Raw genomic sequence first — 18,091 nt, 5'->3', positions numbered from 1 at the left:
TTTTTTTTTTTTTTTTTTTTTTTTTTTTTTTTTTTTTTTTTTTTTTTTTTTTTTTTTTTTTTTTTTTTTTTTTTTGGGGGGGGTGCTGCTCCCATGGCCTGAGGATTCCACCTGCCGTAGCAGCAGCACGGTCGCTACTTCCCTTTCTGGATAGTCACGCCCACCAGCATCTGTGTCTGGCCTGCTGGGTGCTGCTGCAGGAGCACAGACCTTACTACCTCTGTCTCGACTTCTTTGACCTGACAACCCACACCCCCCTCCCCCCGGCCATGTCGCAGTCCCGCCAGGTTGCTCTGGCCCGTCTGATAGGTCACACTGCGGTTTGTAGAATGTGTTCATTTGTGTGATGATTGTGTTCTCAGAGCCACTGGGGAGCTTTAGTCTCCCTAGGAGTCAGGACTCCTGGTTACAGAGAGACAGAAATCCAACTCGGACTGTCTCAGGCCAAAAAAGCCATCAGAGTCCATCTCTCCCTGTACCTCTGCCGTCGTGTCCGCTGCTCCCTCGCCGGTGGCTCCAGCCCCACCAGAGTCCTGTTCTGGTGCCTGCCTCAAGCACGGCGACCAGGGAGATGGGGGCCCCGGGAGAGCCTGTGACCAGACAAGGTCCAGAGATGGGGACCGACAGAGAAGCAGCTAGAAACACACTGCAGGAGGGCGAGTATCAAGTTGGGGGGGGTTTCCTTGGTGCTTTCTCCCTTGCTCCCTCCCCCTTCCCTCCATCTTGCAAGCCGAGTGACAGAACAGGGCTCCCCTCAGATCCCTGCACCAGCTAGACACAGCTGCCTGGCCAGCTTCCCTCTCTGGGCCACGTCTGCATTGCTCCCAAGTTGTGTTTCCCAAGGATGTGCTCACACATTCAGGCTGCCGTCTCAACCTGAGGTCCCCAGGTGTCTCCCCCCGGGCAGCTCTGGTCCTGTCTGGCTGCAGGCCTGTCCCTGAGCTGCTCGGGCGTGACTGAACGCCCTGATTACTCGGTTTCCCAGTCTTGTCTGTCTCAGAGCCCTGCCACTTTGACACTTCAGTTAATCCAGTGACAGCTTAGGCTAATCTCAGCTTTTAAGAAAGGGCTCAGAACCCCCACCCAGCCTGCCATTACAAATACATACTGTTTCATTTTATCTGGTGTAATTCTGCCAGTGTAGGCCATGTTCAGGCCTGTCTTTGTGGACGACTAAGAAACTGTTCTTCCCCTAACAAGGATGGAGCAAGAATAAGTGAGCCTGTCCTCTGAGCAGGACTGTTCTAGAGGGAGCAGGCAGCAGGAAAAGGGCTGGGGTCCCTGCAGATTCGGGTGCCTGCCATGGGGAGTCCCCGCACCCCCCTTCAGGCACATGTCCCATGCAGGAATGGTTGCCCAGAGAAGCCAGAAACCGGACATTTAGGAAATTATTCCCAATTTTTAAATGGTTGCAACTACTTCAAAGTCTTCTGAAACCTTGCAGGCTCAACAGTCTGTTCTTGGGCCACGTTCGGTCCACAGGCTCCGCCTCAGAGTGCGGCAGAGGTGAGCCATCACGAGGGGACTCTGGGATGATAGAAGTGGAAAGCGTGTTCTGGAACAACTCCTGTGTGGGGCTGCTCTCTCCTCAGCCCTGTCTCCCTCCTGAAGCCAGACAGTGGCTGTGGGCTTGCTGAGTTTGAGAGCCTCGCAGGGCTATACATCATCTTCATCTTTTTTTTTCTTTTTTTAAGGTCAAAGCTCAAGATGGAAGACATCAAAGAAGTAAACAAGGCACTGAAGGTACTGGACTGTTACCATTACTAGCCTCGGACTCGCCACCCCGGCTTAGCTCCCACTAAAGCCCTGTGCGCTCCTCAGCGCGGCCCGGGGATGGGTGCCTCGGGTAGGCCGCGGGCCCAGCCTGCAGCCTTGGTCCTGATTCGGGCCCCTCAGCTGGCCGCTCTAGTCGGGTAACTGGCCTGGATCCCAGCTGCCCAGAGACCCGTGGATTTGGAAATAGGGAGCGTGAGACCTCTGCCTGCAATGAGGGGCCCGAGGCCACCCTGAACCTGGCACGTTTCCGGACCATCTCAGGGAGGGCCGAGGGATGCTTGCCACCCGAGAGGAGTGGGGACGCGAGGACCAGCGACCCCGTATGGGCCGGACGGGAGGAGAGGCAGCTCAGAGAGGAAGGGACAGCCCACCTGGGACAGGCGAACCCACCCTCTGCCAGATTGGAGATCCTAACGCTCGCCTGGTCGGAGGCAAACTGTCCTGGCCGCTCACAGCAGCTCACACGTGTACTTAGCGGCACTGGCCTCCCCTCCCTTGTACATGGAAAGTTCCCTGAATGGAACCGCTGTGAGCTGCTTCTTTTGCCGCCCCTGCCCTGCCCAGATGTGTCGGACAGCGACAGCCCCACAGGGACAAGCTACTGGGCGTCTCACTGCAGCTCCTGAGGTCGCTCTGTCCCCAGGAAGGTGATGGCCACCAGATGTGAAGGAGCCAGAAAAGCTTATCAGGCCTTTGGCGCCTTGGAGCGCTCAGTCCTCCGGCTGAGTCAATGGCACATCCTCATTTTCCTTTAGAAAGATCTGCAGAAAGCCAGCTGTGAGCCTCAGATCCCACCTCCCCACACTGTTCTGAGGGTTGGGGGCTTAGCACGCAGACAGGGGCTTCCCATCCACCCTCCACATTGCCTTCTGTCCCTCAGCAGGGACCCACCATGGCGGATCTGTCTGGTGTGGCTGGAAGGGCCAGCCCCTCACCCTCCTGCCAGGTCAGCTGGGAGAGGCTGCGAAGGTCTCTGCCACGGTCGGGTTGCAAGCATCAGATCCGGGCTCTGGTTACCAGAGTCTCGGATTGACGGGAAGCCGGGGAACCTGGCTGGAGTCCCGAGGTGACCTGCAGGGGCCAGGAAGCCCAGAGGCGGAGGGCAGGCAGTCCGCGGCACCTGAGCTCCAGCCGTGGCCACTCTAGTGGGAGGAGGCAGTCCCTCAAAGGAAACTCTCCAAAGGCACTGATGTTGGGCGGTCAGAACACAGCTACAGGTCCGTCAGGAGCCAACCAACCCTGTGGTCTTCCCCCACAGGGCCATACGTGGCTGAAGGATGATGAAGCAACGCACTGTAAGCAGTGTGAAAAGGAGTTCTCCATCTCCCGGAGAAAGGTACGTGGGGTGGCCCTGCACCAGCTCCCACAGGGGCTCCCCTTCCACTGTTCCCGGTGGTGCTCGCTGGTGTGCTGGCCCACGCACATGCTTCCCAGCTTGTCCCCACCTGTCCTTTCAAGGACTGGCAGATTTCTTTGGGAGCTGGGGCTGCCCGTGTACAGAATGCTACGTGAGTATATCATCCAAAGTTCACTGTAAGCAACAGGACCAAGATCTGGCTCGATGAGGCAGAAACAGTCTGTAGAGAACCCGTGGTTAGCAGATCGCAGGACAGGCATCCACGCAGCACCTAAAGCTCCCTGGCGACCTGGGAGGGCCCGTGCCCCCAGGGACTCTGCCTCTGCAGGTGCATAGCCTGCCTTCAGGTTCCAGAACGGGAGGTCCTGCACCCCGGCCTTTGGTCCAGGGTGGATGGGACTTTGATGGCCCCATTGGGCAGGACAGGGGTAGGACACAGATCCCTGACAGAATTGGAAACTTGTACAGCCACAGACAGTACCCCACCCACCATCGTGCCGCTGTGCATTCTCCCGCCCCCGTCTCATCAGGCCTCTGTGGAAAAGGAACACTCCCCACTCCTGGTGGAAAAGGAACACTCCCCACTCCTCGTCAGTGCCTCGCAGTAGGTTCAGAGGTGAAAGCCAGCCTCCGGAGGCTGCCCTTGAGATTGGGCTCGTGCACGAGGCCTGCTGGAGGCTGGGGCCTCACCGTCCCCACTCCTGAATGGCCTGGCCAAGGTCCAGCCTGACGGGAGGCAGGCCGGTCGGCAGAAGCTATGCGAATGCTTGTCCTGACCCCGTGTGCCCGGGGCGTAGGCAGCTCCCGGATTCCGTGGGGGAGGGGCTGGCTAAAGAAACCTTGAGTTTCCATGAGGTGCACGAATGATGAAACGGGGCTCTTTGTGGAGCCAACGAGCAACTCCAGTAAGACGTGCTCTAAAGAAGGGCCTCAGTCCCACCAGCACACACCCTCCACCCCCACTCCTGGCTTAGAGGACCGGACACGGAAGCCAGGGTTGACAAGGGCCCCTTCGAAGGGACACCTGCTCCTGGGGGAGGGAGTCTAAGCTATTAGGCACACTTGCAAAGGTGTGCAGCCCGGGAAAGAAGCCGGCCCACGGTGACCACCTCTCTCATGTCCCCCAGCACCACTGCCGCCACTGCGGCCACATCTTCTGCAACACGTGCTCCAGCAACGAGCTGGCCCTGCCGTCCTACCCCAGGCCAGTGCGCGTGTGCGACAGCTGCCACACGCTGCTCCTGCAGCGCTGCTCCTCCTCCACGGGTGACTGACCGGCGCTCGGACACAGCCTGCCCGCCGGGGAGGCCCACCCCCCCAGGGTGTCTGCGGTGGACCTGTCCGGATCGAAACTCCTCCTCCTCCCTTGGCTACTGGCTTTGGCTCAGATGTAATTTCATGATTTTGCTACTGTCATTTTTCACTTTTCACAAAATGACGCGGTTTTACAGCAGTTGTACCAGTGTAGTGAGCTCCCAGTTCCTCTCCCCCTGCACTGTGCCTTCCCTGCTTCCGTCGAGAGATTGGCTACGTCACACCCTGTCAATGTCTCTAGACCTGCAATAAAATCCTTTATTTTTCACTCTGCTGCAGAAAATGCTGGCGTCGGCCTCAGAGCCACCCCCGTGTCAGGACCTGTACTAAAGACCCTTGGGGAGGTGAGGGTCGGGGTGCCCGCTGTGGTCCTGTACAGGCTGGGCCCTGCCCAGGGAGCAGAGGACAGGCCGTTATCTCCACCAGCAGGCCCAGGAAGTGACCTTCCCCGTCACCAAAGCTCAGGTGTTCTTTACGCAGCAGGGAGCTGACACACGTGGTGATAGAGGTGGACCTGGGGGATTCCGGGTGGAGACACCTGTGGGAAGCACCTGCCAGGCAGTCATTTTTTAATTTCCCAGGCAGTGCTAGGACAGGTGCTGTTGTCACCTGTGAAGACAGACTCCGCACATGATCACCCCCACCCCCCGACAGGGGTCCATGGTCTCCCACGTTCAGGTGGAGGAACCAAAACTAGTGCCGTAGTACTGCCCAGACTAGTCAGTCCATCCATCTGCGGAGCCCTTGGTGGACCCCCCTTGCTCACCGCTTGGTCCCCCCCACCCCCGTCCCCCTGGCCTGCTTCCTTGCCCAGCCACTGCTGGAGGCCCTGGCTCCCTCTTTCATGGGTTCTAACCTTGCAGAAGGGCCCCCCCCGCCGAGCCAGGCTCCAATTCCACATCTGCCGCTCCCCTAAATCCGTCCATTATATGAATGGGAACCTGGGCAGCTCCGCAAGGTTAGGTCCCAGGGTCTGCGTGCCCAGCTCCAAAGCCACGTTCCTTCCAGGAAATACCGGGCAGCGAGAGCGGCTGCCAGGGGGCCCCCGCCCCTTGTGCCACTTCCTCGGATCGGCTTTTTAAGTCTCATCTAGGGACCCAGAAATGCTTACACGCTGCCGCACTACCCCCAACTGGCCTAGCAGGAAAGATCGGTACCTTGTTTGCAACGCACCCCATTTGGACTGCAGCTTGCGGGGGAGAGCCTTACGCGTGTCACTGCACCTCTGGGCCTTAGCGCTCATCTGCACACATACAAAAGGAACGTTCTGACAGTTACAAGTAGGATGTTCCCACTACCGTTCAGCCCTCAGTGCTCTTCCTCATATCCTAATGGAGTTTCTTTTCCCCACCTCCCTTCCCCAGCCACAAGCAACAGATAGTCCACAGGCATTATTCACCCAGGATCCCGGTGCCAGTTAGCAGAAGTATTTAGCTGCGCGAAACAGACTTCTCCTCACACGTCAGAGGTGCCCCTGAACTGTGGGACCCTCCAGCGGTGGTCTGGCAACCTTCCTGACCTGGATGAGGGACCACCGGTGGCTAGAGCAGTGCTGCTCAAGCTGACACGCACAGGTCGCTTACCAGGGACAGGGCAAGGCGATCACGTTAGAACGCCAACTCCCAACAGCACCTGGACGTTCTGGTCCCCGCTACCAAGTGCCCAGGTGGTTCTGATGTGAGGTCCCCAAGCACCAGAATGGCCCGAGACTTTTGCAAAAGCCAAATGGTTCTGCATCCTCCTAGCCCTCCTCCCCACCGTTGTAGTTACAGTCCCTGCTCTTCCTCCAACAGGCCTTCTCTCAACACAGATGTTCCTTACGTGAAACAAGGTTGCTGAGGGACCCAGGGAAGGCACCCTCCTGGGGCCTTCTCAACAGTCAGTTCCACTCCAAGACGCTAGGGGCAGAACCAGGTCTCTAACACAGCTGAAGACCAAATGCTCAGAACTGCCTCCCCTGAAAGCTATTTCTCTAAACCAGACCAGCCAGAGGATGCTTTCGTACCCCAGCCTGACTACAGATCTCTCCCCTCCACCCTGTGGGAGGGCACCAGCCAGCAGGGGTGCACCCAGAGGGCAGGCAGCACACAGGATCTGCAGAGCCTTTCATGCCCATCTGTGCAATGCTGCCATCTACAGATGCTTAGAAACAGGATTCTAAGCAAAGCTCATCCAAGATCAAAGGAGAGAACGTTCGGCAGTGAGTGAAATGGCTTCAGTCCTCAATAGAGCGTAAGCTTGAGTCTTAAGTTTAAGTACCTACTTAAAGGACTCTGGGGATGACACCTTTAAGAAGTGCTTAATGCCTGCTACTCAGTTCCGAGTTCGACCAAAACAAATGGATTTCAAGTACTGAATTAAACTAGTCCTTTTTGCTCAGAAATGCAACTCTGCATTCTACCTCCAAAACTATAAGCAATTCTGCTAAGTGGACCTGATCTCTAGGAATCAGAAATAAGACCAGAAGACTCCATTTGGAAGCTAGCTCCTTCTAGAACGTACCCCCCCATGCCCCATAGAAGCAAAATTTCATTAGGGACCGCCAGAGTGGGAAGGGCAGCTCTGAGCGGGCCCCCCTCGTCCCTCACTCCCCGCCCCCAGCCCTGCCTTCTCAGCCATGCCTGCCACAGGCCTCCAGGGACATGCAGAACATGCAGTGGGAGTACTTCCACCTCTCCCTGGGTTTTGTGCAAGCGCTTAGCAAGTCAAAGGCAGTTCAGGTTAGGTCTGTGCTGCCAGGCCAAACAGGCAGCCCTTCCACAGGGGCCCCCCGAAGCTACGTTTACCTTCAGTTGCACTGGAGGGAAGAGGAGTCTGCCGACATCTACACAACAGCCTCGGCTGCCGAGCCTCTGCCACAGCCAGAGACGTGGGCCACTGTCACCTACGCCCCAGGCAGGAAGAGAGCACCAAGAAACAGTCCACATGACACTGAAGCACAGACAAGACAAAGTGCAGTTTTTAAAAGGAAGATTTATTTGACAAGTTTCACTTAGCGCAATACACCTAAAAGGAAATCACGATACAAGGAAAGGTTTCAATCAAGGCCTCAGAATTTCATACAAACACCAAGACCAAAATCCTAACGTATGGTGTTGCGTCTCAAAGTCCCCCATTAACTTAAAAAAAAAAAAAAAAAGCTTCAACTTACGTGCCTTAGAGGTTATTAAATGAAACTAGAATTAACAAACATGCCAAATGTGTTCACTTTTAATTGTAGACACAGCTCCTACATTGAGTTTTACAAAAAAAGCATGTCTTTCAACATGCATCCCAACAGTGTTCAATGTCATGTGGTAGAAGAACATTAACGTAATTCAACTGCTTTAACCTAAATACACTTGCTGCTTAAGTACATCCTACAATAGACTAGAGAAAAGCTGAAAATTGTTTAACAGTTATAGTTTACTCAGTTGTTACATCCTACGTGAATGTTTATGTTCAAAAATACTGAACCTTAAGTCTTTAAAACAATCCTGATTTCCACTCAGAACAAGCATCAATCACAAGCTTGTATTGCAAAACTGTTAAACTTTTTTTTTTCTTTAAAAAAACGTTGACCAAGAGTCAGGGATCAGATCAGTTACATCCCCCATCCACCACTCATACTGGCCATGCCAGACATCCCTCCCATTCCGTTCACGCCCACAGACGCCCGGCTCCCGCTACTGTAGTAGCTGCTGTTCGCTGCGCCTTGGCCGCCTGCGGAGAGACCGATGGGACAAGTCAGCAGGATCATCGGATCATCAGTCAAATAAAATAGAGCATTCCAAGAAAAAGTTTAAAAAGTATACGAGTACAAATGGCTGCTGTCCAAGTGGCGAGAAGCATGTTTGGGAAAGGGGACTCCCGACTCCAAACAAGTCTCAATTAACCCCTTTTCTCTGCAGTACCAACTTGCCAGACTCTCGTGCTACCATTTAATTGGATGCTTCAGGATCAACATAGAAAATTAAGTTTAAAGGAAAACTAGTGTTTTTCAAAAATTGCAAAATTACTTCATGTTGTTTTTAAAGCTAAGCAAGGCATTTTAAAAAAAAAATTTACCATAAACATTCACAATGTGTCCATCGAATGGCATATATGAATAGGGAGGACAGGGGCAGTCTCTTACTTTTCCTATTCATGGTGGGCAGGAAGTGAGACAACAAAAGTTGGGACTAAAGGCAACTCACTGTGCCCAAAATGGCAGCCTCCATGGAGTTAAGTCAGAGCCATTGACTGCTATAGAAATAGTGTTATTACAACATATCAGTATTTGCTATTGGGAATTTAAATTATATTTTTTGAGAAAATATTTACCTATGCAATGTTTGATTGAAAATCACTGGAGTTTTCCTGTAAAACTTGGTCTGCAAAAGGATTTTGTAGGGTAAGACTATAATACCAAAATCACCATTCTTTAGACCAATTGAAAAAAAATAAAAATAAAAGCAATCCTAGGATAAAACTGACTAGTAAATACGGTCCTAAACCCAACCACCATTCTACTATTTAAAATTCTCCCTCCATCTAAAATGGATTTAATACTAACCAAAAGACAGAAAAAAAAATCAACAGTTTAATTTTTTAATAAATGGAGGCAGATGTTTTCTGGCTCGACATTATTCCAAGTTGCAATGACTACTTTTAATTTATAGAACACGTCCCCCTCCCAATGATTGGTTCTGAAAATTAAGCTATTAAGAACAAGTTACGTTTGGATCAAAAGCAAACATTAACCCACTTTCACCAAAAAGGAAGCCTGCATATTCCCCCAACTAGAGAAACCTGCCTAAAACTTATTTCAAGTATATAAAAAAACACGCTTACCATATCCACTCATGCTGCTCTGGCCGCCATAGCCGCCTCCATAACCACCACTCAGCTGCTGACTGGCTGGGCCGCCGTAACTGGACTGGTTTGCTGTTAAGTTAAGAGAACGTTAGGACCTTGTTGCGTATGTAATGTGGTACCTGGTGGTACCGGGCTTGTAATTCTACATCTATGATACTCCAGTCTTGATCTGATATCACTACAACCCTGTGCCTCCTCCTATTGCCTATGACCGAACTACCTTTCTATCGTATGAACTAGATGAACATTTATAAACCAAAAGGCCAACAGTATGCACATCAGCAGTACTAAATCCATGATTCTGTAAAGTAGAGGCATTTCTGAGAAGACCTTAGGATACTGCTTAACTGCATTTAGTGAGGTTCCCCCCCATAATTTGATACAGTAATGTCATACACAAGTTATCACTAAACACCTAATTATGCCCAACTAACCATGCCCAAAACTTCACTGACCTTGTGCTTTTAACTAAGTATTTTAGACTTCTACTTCATACTTAAAAGACAATTCAACTAGTTTCTGCAGTCCCCTCCCCCAGAACTACTTAAAACTAGTTATCTAAACAGTTTTATTTAACTCACAAGGATTTAAATAAGCCAGACACAAAATTCAAATCGAAACCTTTGCCTAACTTAATTATGCTAAACTCATTAAAATATAAATTAACTTAACTTATATAATCGACTTATATATAGATATAAACGTTTTGGTTTTTAAAAAAACTAACGATATTTACACAAGCCCATGCCTCCCATCATTTGGCTACCATAAGCACCACCGCTTGCTCCTGCTGTAGAATTCAAGAAGAGTTCTACATATCTGTGTTCTGAAATGAGAGAAAAGGCATACAAGGTTAGCTTAAAAAAAAGACACTAAAGTGATATTTACACAAACCCATGCCTCCTAGCATTTGGCTACCGTAAGCACCACCGCTTGCTCCTGCTGTAGAATTCAAGAAGAGTTCTACATATCTGTGTTCTGAAATGAGAAAAAAAAAAGTTTGAAAGTGTTTGTTGGTGAAAGAAAAAAAGATAAGCACTTTTAAGTTCTTAAACAAGCAGATCTGTGAACTTCAATACTTTTGGTAAAAAAAAAAAAAAAATCCTAGCTGCTTCTTAGCTGATTATGCTGGTTTCAAAAGCCAGCCTTTCAATTTAAACATTCATCTAAATTATCTGAAGAATATACTTCATGTCCACGTTATCACAAACCCCTTTCGATCATACTAATTTTTAACGCGCACCAAAGACTAATCCATTCATGGGGAACAAATTTCTCACACGTCCTTACTATTTCTCTATCACAAACACTGGTGACTCAACGGTCTGTTAGAGACCCCAAGATACTTAAAAACCACACTTACGCATATTTGCTTTGTCTTTTGACATAGCGGCCACAGCATCTTCGTGAGTTGCAAACTCGACATCTGCTTCACCAGTTACTCTGCCATCAGGACCGATTTCAATATGTACTCTCACAGGGTTGAGCGGTGAAAAAAACTAAATACAAAGTATTTCAGAGAACGAAGTCAAAGATCTACCGTCACAAAAAAGCACAATTTATAACCTACGGTTTTATTTAATTAGAACAAGAACCAAGTTTTTACTGCTACCCTGAACCAGACAACTCGTAAACTGATCCTACACTTACATTATAGATGTCATTCTCAGTAGCTCTGTAAGGTAATCCCCGCATGTGTACACAATGTCCTGTTGTGCTCTGGAAAGTAGAGCCACCATCCCCGTATCTGTGATCAGACATTCCTGAAAAACAATAATTGAGGTCTAGATGGACAAGAGTGTAAGTATCCTTCAGTTGAGAAATTCAATTCTTACCTTACCTCTTCCAAATCTATCCGACCCAAATCCATAGCCATCGTTATAGCCATTATAATCATCATAGCCTCCGTAACCTGAAAGACAGTAAGTACAATCAACCAAAAGCAAACTTAAGGAGGGACAGAGCTGGTGACGCCTGCATACCCTCACGTACCTCCTCCATAAGCACCGCGCCTCATCCGTTCAAAGCCAGCTCCCCTGCCAATGCTGTTATACCCTCTGCCAGCTCCAGGTCTGTCATAGGGACCTGGCCGCTGCATGGCCATAAGCTTTCGTGGTGGATCATAGTGAGTTCTAACTTCAGCTCGACTGCTCTTAAAGATTTCGATATACCTAAAGCATTGTTCATAAGGGAAGGGGATGGGGAGGGGAGAGAAAACATTAGTCCATTTCATACAGGTATTTAGTTACACAAGAAAACAATGTAGTCATAGCCATGAAACTGACTAATATTTAAAGCCAGATTTCTTATAGTTGCATAGGCAATGACCAGAAATTCACTCAATTTTAAGATTTAATGTAAAATTTATAAAGTAAAACTCACTCCTCTGAGGCAGAGAGCCCTACCTTAGGGGTAGAGAGGAGTACTATAAATAAATGTCTTAGGAGGGAAAGAATTCCACTCAACTTTCAACATTTCATGTCTTAAATCCATTGGCAGCATGTATAGCAAGTGGGCTAAAAAGCCAGCCTCCACCAACAGTCTAGCCCACACTACACATTTCCTTTCGCCAATAATACCCCAGGCCTATGCTTTTAGTAGGAATCAGCATAGGTAAGCGCATGCTTCAATGAAAAATAGTCACAAGCAAAGAGAATAAAACCTTTTGTGACAATTTCTTGAAAGCTATGCTTATTAATACATATGCAGAATATTTATACAGCAAGAAAAAGTTTGTTGCATTTCAACTTTAAAAACAAGATCAGAAAGTATCACATTTTCTTATGGTAATATTAATTTACTAGGTGGGTGTTATTACAGCTAAAGCCAGGTTTGCATTAACATTTTTTTTAAAGCCATAGTCTCTCAACTCTATTGATTAGAATTAGGAATCTTACAATATTGTCAGGGAGATCAAATTTAGGGGGGACAATTTTAAAACCTAAACTTTCATCTCAGTGTATTATGGGACTATAACACAGGAAATTTAGATATTGCGGCAAAACATCGATTAACTGGGATAGATATTTCTTCCTTCTAAGCAGAGAGAATATGGATTTAATTGTTTACCATAAGAAAAGTGACAAATCCAACCAACCATCCATCCCCACCTGTGCCCTATTCTTTCCTTGTGTTTCTTTAGAGCCTTTTCAGCTATTTCCTGTGAAGCAAACTGCACGAAGGCCTCCCCCGTACTCCTCCCCTGGAAGTCCACCGGCAATGTTATCCCATTTGGCACGATTTCCAACCCTTCAACCCAAGGACAAATAACCCCAGTAGGGGGGCAATATTAACATCACAAGCCCAGAAATGATTCTTCTTATAGCTTTAAATAAACCAGAATTTTAACTTTAGGTGAATGGTATTGCTTTCAACAAGTACTCTTTACATATGCATTGTAATAATATGAAGTTCCATTATTACAAAGTATAACTCAATTCTTAACACACCCCATGGCATAGTATGTTAAAAAAAAAAACAAAAAACAAAACACTTGAACACAGGATGCATTAAGAATTCAACAATTAACACTCTAATCTATGCAAATAAATGTTGAGAATTACACAAGAATTTAATAAAGTTTCAAGCATTAAATACAACAAGTTACTAAACTTAAACACCTTTTACCTCATTTTATATTTCAATGTTTTAAGTTAGCGGAACTTCAACTTTTAAAAAAAATTACACATTTAAACATTTTATATACAAATTGAAACATTGCTTAAGTCATATAATTGACAAACATACAATCTAAACTTTTCCACAAACAACTGAGCTACACAACACAATCATGCACTCTTATGCTCTAACAGTAGTGTGATTCACTTCGGGAAATTCCGTCTATGAAAAATCCTTTCCGTGGATACATTCCCAAGCTTACAAAAAGGGCTTAAAGCACTTTCCTAGAAGATATGAAATTATGTTCATATTTAACGTTGACAGATAGCATTCAATTCTCACCAATTTAGACAAAAACAATCAAAACAGACTTGATTTCAAAAATTCTGGCAAAATATTAGGATTTGACACATAACTAAGTCAAGATTTTAATACATACTACCCTGAACCATGAAAGGATTTCTTGTTCTTAATTCCACTTATCACATCATGAATATTAAAATAGTTATTTAAAATATGATCTAACATTCTGCTAAACATGCAATTTTATCAGCTCTTCAGCATAAAAACATTCAAATACTTTAGGCCCAGAACAATTTCAAAACACTTTCTGTATTTCAGAGACTGAAACTACATTCAAACTACTTCTACATTAGACTTCTAGTAAGTTTATGTAATTCCCTGGCTAAAACAACCAGTTGCTTCCATAAAAGTTTTTTTTCACAAAGAGAATTATACCATTAAAGACATTTCTGGGCCCATGACCCAAATGTGTCTTAAGACATAGGCACTTGCCATAAATTACAACAACCTGATACTAATCTAACGTTAAGAGATCTTACCTTTAACTTGAAGTACTTTGCTGAACAGCATTGTGAGGAAAGTAGTTAAGCTGTTGAGGACAATCCTCAAAGATCTACTCTGAACTACAACACTAAATATAGGCAAAGTTAGCATTTTGGAAGTACTTGATTTCCACCTTTAAGATGGGCTTAAATTATTTGAAGGTCTCCAGGAAGAAGAAAACATTTAATTCATCTGTATATACTCACACCTGTTTAAGTATCTAAGCTACTGGACTTTAAGGTCTATTAAATCACGTGTTGCCAGAAGCTAGCCAGAACTCACTGCTCAGCATCAAACCAACTACATACCTGAGAAGAACTGAACAATTTCTTCCTTGCTACATCCAAAGGGGAGTCCTCTAAGCCGTACAAAGCCATCATTGGCCGTGTCAGGACTATTTGGACCAGTATGCTTCAACACCCAATCCATTTCAACGTTGTTTGACTTGAATACTGAAAGAGGTGCTTAGAATTAGTCAATTTTGGAAAGTTAGAGAACAAAGTTCAGACTTCCTGGGTCTTTAGATAATCTAGGAAGAGCTGCCATAAACTCCCTTAGATGACCATTTCCATGCGGTCAAATACCTAAAATTCAGAAGGGGTAAGATAGAGCTCTACGTGTTTGATATTTTATTTACTGTTACTAGGGCAACATAAATCAAACCTTCAACATATCTGTGTCCCATAGTTTCTCTGTCTTTTTTCAGGGCCAATTTGACTTCATCTTCTGATTCAAGTTCAACAAAAGCCTCGCCACTCGGTCTGCCTTCTCTGGTGTAGATGAAACGAATACCTTGAGCCCCATTTTGAATTTTGCAGTCTGGAAAGAAAACAACCGTTAATACAGAATTTAAAACTAAAAAACCACCTCTGGGTGATACAGATGAAACGCCTGTTCATGCCCCTGCTACAAAGTAGAGCTTCTGCAAAGCCTAGAATGACCCACAATACCAATTCCCAGGGCCGCTTTCCAGTACTTAAGCATGTATCTTCCCCCAAAATTTCTATTCCCTGGACACCTTCCCAAGAAAACTTCTCCAAGTCCTCTCCATTGAACATCCTTTGTAACCTCTCAAAGTCTGGACTCTGATTGTATGCCATCTTCTGAGTCTGGTTTCAAGTTCTGGTCTGGGGCACTTGATGGTTTTACCTTACTAGCAGCAACATACAATTTTTCCTGCGAATCCAAACTGCAAGGCCAATACTCACCTAAAAGGGGATCAATGTTAGTAAGCTAAAATGCTCCAAGTTGCACAGCTGAAGCCAAACCCAGTCTTGCTCACTGCAAGGTGGCTTCCAGCGTATTTGGTTCTCGTTTTACAGGTCGTTTTCCGTTACCAATGCTAAATTCAGATAGTAAGTCAATCCTACAAGTGTCCTTCCAAAACCTGTAAATTACTTCCAAATGTATCTGTATCAGTCTAAACTCACACTAACAATAAAAACAAGGACATTTTGGTAGAAATCATTCAGGAAACCTACATACTGGGAAAAAGCTACATAGACAAGTGAACTTCCCTGGGCTTCAGTATCCTCAACTGTAAAATGAGCCAGATCAAGAACTAGATGAGCAAGAACTCTTCATAATTACCAAATCTTGATCAGCAAAATTTTCTGAAATTAAGAAGTGACATTTTAACTTTCTGAAGTCGAAAGCCCCGCTTCAAGGACGTACCGAAATTGGAAATAAGTTGTTATACTTTAAGGATTTGCAAAACGTTCGTATCGTTTGGACAGTTTTCACATGATGGAGAGAAAAATCCCACTTATCCTTTAGAAAAGACAGCCGTAGAACGATTCGTGCTTGAAGGTAAGGAAAGACGACAAAAAATCCGCCAGAGGCGCCGCACTCACCCCTAGAGGGCTCGGAGGGCGGGCGGGGCTTTCGCAATTTCCATTGCGTAACAGCGGCCGGCAAGGCGCGAGCAGCCCAGCGGGAACGGCTGCCGCCCGCGCCCCGCCAGGGGGCGCCCCGGGCCTGCACTTCGTCTGCCGAGCAAGACCAGGGCAAGCCCCGGACCTTCACCACGAATCCCTCTCCGCCTTCGGTGCCCAACATCATCTTCTCCTAGTGGGTCCTGGCGTCGACACAGACTGCAAGGCGGGGAAGAGCGTCAGACCCGTGAAATGGTCAAATTAAACTGCCCTCCGCCCTCGAGTCGCCCGCCGGCCCGCGGGGCCCGAGGAAGAGCCGAGCCCGTGCGAATGCCCGAACCCCGGAGATTCCAACACTCAACACCCCTTCGGCCGGCGGCCGGGCCCCCGAAGCCACTCTGCACCCCAAGTGCCGCTGCCCCAAGCCGAGGGGGCCCTGGCCTAGCGCCAGCGTGGAGGCAAGGAAATGGCGGCGGCCGCTTCCGCTCCGCCTCCTCCGACATCTCACACAATAGAGTCGACGCGGCCTGCAGGCCTCGGCGGCCCCGCCGCTAATCGGCCAACTATTCCTGACTCCAAGCGGCAGCCCTCACCTTGCCAGGGCCCCCCAGGCTCTACAGAGGTCTGGGGGCAAGCAATCCTCCCAAAAACGGCATCCGCGGGGGCCACTGGGCGGCAAACAGAGAACGACAAACACTCACCTGAGAACACGACTTCGGCGTGGCTGAGAAGAAATGGCCAGCGGGCGCCTGCGCAACCTAAATAAGGCCCTTTGAACAAGCTCTGCGCACGCGCAGCTAGGTGCCCGCACCGCCCCCTTGCGTCACACAGAGCTCAGACGCATGCGTAATTTCATGAGCCGGGCCCCGTCTAGCCAGCGCACTATTGTACGCTTGCGTTTTGGGCTCATCCCCATCCCATGTCCATAAACCCACTGGGCTTTTTTGCGCCTGCGCCATCCCGCGATTATTGAACTTGGAGCCTCCGCGGTTTATTATTTAGTTTCTTGCGCATGCGTCTTACTTGAAACCGTTCTGTCGCCTTACCCGCCAGAATGGGGGAGGGGAATGGCGGCAATCAATTCCCCTTAGGGACCGTATGTAAGGCAATCCCGAGCTCTGGGCTGTGGTGAGGTGGCTGTGTTCCTACCCCTACCCCAGCCCATTATCCGCGCTCCGGGCTCACCTGAAGGGACAGCTGCTCCCTGCCCTGGCGCCGCCTGTACCCCGTTTCTCCCTAGAGCCAGCCCACGACCACCTGGGCCTCTCCAGGGGGCTGCAACACCAGGAGCATTTCCGAGGCGTGTATGCCTCCACTCCCCTTACCTGCCACCGTCGGGTCTGGGGCCCGGACCCGCTCGGGGTCCCCGTGCCGGTGCCTCAGTCCTGTACCCCGCTTTTGCCCTAACGAACTCGCACCCCACGACCCCCGCCGCGGCGCCCCGGGGTAGGCGGGCCCTGAACGTCGCGGGGCGCTCGCACGAGAAAGGGTGGCCGGATGCCGCGTCCCGCTGCGCCTCGTGAGCGCCAGACTCCGCTCTTCCGAGCAGGTTCCCGCTCAATTCTTCCAAGGCGAAGTGGGTACCGTTAGGTCCATTTCCCGGGTGGAGACACTGAGAAAATGACCCCGGGTCCCCCGTGTGCGCGTATGGCACAAGATGAGTGAGGTTCGTGATTCCCACCAGCACTGCGGAAAACCGACCCGCCTGTCCTCTCCGGTCAGGCCTGGTGGACACAGGCCATAAACACATTAACAATAAGGTAGTGTGGGACAGTTAGTGAAGGCCTCTCTGAATGCCGCCATGGAAAGATGCGGGCTCAGCGTGTCCCTGCCGAAGTGCCATAGTCTGGAGTCTGAAAACAGTTCCGACACGTTTGAGAAAACTAGAGAAAGACATCGATGGAATAAATAGGGACGGTGATCCAAGATAGGATCCCAGAGGTGGGGAAGGGCCCGATCTTGAAATGCTCTTGACCGGCCATTTAGGTCTTGGCAAGGGTGTTAACTCTAAGTGCAAGGGGAAGACGGTAGCAGGTCTTCAACAGGGAGCGCTAGAAGCTGTTTGTGAAGGAAAATTCAGCGGCTGGGAGGGAGAAGGACACAGAAGAAACAGGCACGGTTAATAATGCTGCCTGCCCTCAGATGAAAACAGAGCTAGAGGAAATGGCATTTTGGCTGGAGTCACGGAGATGTGGACTCCCAAATCTTCCAGACGGTAGGTCTATCTCTGGGTGATTCAAAAGTAAGGAGAACACGCTTTTTGCTCTTGAATGCTGTCTTAGGGATATCACAAAGACACCTCCCAGAGGTTTCTTCTTCTAATTTTTTTTTTGTTTTAATTAAGGTATAATTAACATCCGGAGGTGTCTTCTTAATAGGCTACAGCATTTGAGAGTTTTGGTCTTATTAAATGACCAAGGAACACTGGTTTATGATCAGATGAGTGAAACACCCTGATCCCCTTGGTACT

General features: G+C 48.6%; 2 protein-coding genes across 6 annotated transcripts in view; one reads left to right on the top strand and one right to left on the bottom strand.

Moving 5' to 3' along the window:
• RUFY1 (RUN and FYVE domain containing 1) overlaps positions 1-4,715 on the top strand; it is a 50,475-nt gene extending 45,760 nt beyond the window's left edge. The window contains exons 13-15 of the mRNA XM_034655720.1: positions 1,540-1,743; positions 3,035-3,112; positions 4,261-4,715. Coding sequence (XP_034511611.1) covers positions 1,540-1,743; positions 3,035-3,112; positions 4,261-4,407 — 429 coding nt within the window. The 3' untranslated portion in view covers positions 4,408-4,715. The remainder of the gene's footprint in view (positions 1-1,539; positions 1,744-3,034; positions 3,113-4,260) is intronic.
• Positions 4,716-7,400: 2,685 nt separating this feature from the next.
• Positions 7,401-16,475, bottom strand: HNRNPH1 (heterogeneous nuclear ribonucleoprotein H1). Of its 5 annotated transcripts, none has more exons than XM_034655843.1 (13): positions 16,323-16,475; positions 15,723-15,840; positions 14,411-14,577; positions 14,056-14,199; positions 12,394-12,532; positions 11,276-11,454; positions 11,124-11,195; positions 10,934-11,067; positions 10,647-10,782; positions 10,202-10,261; positions 10,020-10,109; positions 9,260-9,352; positions 7,401-8,149 (listed from the first exon to the last, which is right to left on the bottom strand). In XM_034655843.1, exons 2-13 carry the CDS (start codon positions 15,806-15,808, stop codon positions 8,031-8,033), a joined length of 1,419 nt encoding a protein of 472 aa, XP_034511734.1. In that variant the 5' UTR covers positions 15,809-15,840; positions 16,323-16,475; the 3' UTR covers positions 7,401-8,030. The 5 variants fall into 5 exon arrangements, with proteins under 5 accessions (XP_034511734.1, XP_034511732.1, XP_034511730.1 ...); XM_034655841.1 differs by adding an exon at positions 8,750-8,799 and having other exon boundaries at positions 14,411-15,840; positions 16,323-16,474; XM_034655839.1 differs by having other exon boundaries at positions 14,411-15,840.
• Positions 16,476-18,091: the final 1,616 nt, after the last annotated feature.

This window comes from Ailuropoda melanoleuca, chromosome 3 (assembly GCF_002007445.2).
Source record: "Ailuropoda melanoleuca isolate Jingjing chromosome 3, ASM200744v2, whole genome shotgun sequence".
NCBI lineage: Eukaryota > Metazoa > Chordata > Mammalia > Carnivora > Ursidae > Ailuropoda > Ailuropoda melanoleuca.
Note: the sequence above shows the minus strand (reverse complement) of the source record. Positions and strands in the feature narration are given on the sequence as shown.

Bases quoted from the DNA above. Each gene is read 5' to 3' on its own strand.
- HNRNPH1 (XM_034655843.1), bottom strand. From the start codon at position 15,808: ATGATGTTGGGCACCGAAGGCGGAGAGGGATTCGTGGTGAAGGTCCGG. The intron at 12,533-14,055 runs GTATGTAGTTGG...CTTGGGTTGAAG, and splicing joins AATTGTTCAGTTCTTCTCAG to GGTTGGAAATCGTGCCAAAT. The intron at 8,150-9,259 runs GTAAGCGTGTTT...GTCTCTCCGCAG, and splicing joins GAGCAGCATGAGTGGATATG to GCGGCCAAGGCGCAGCGAAC.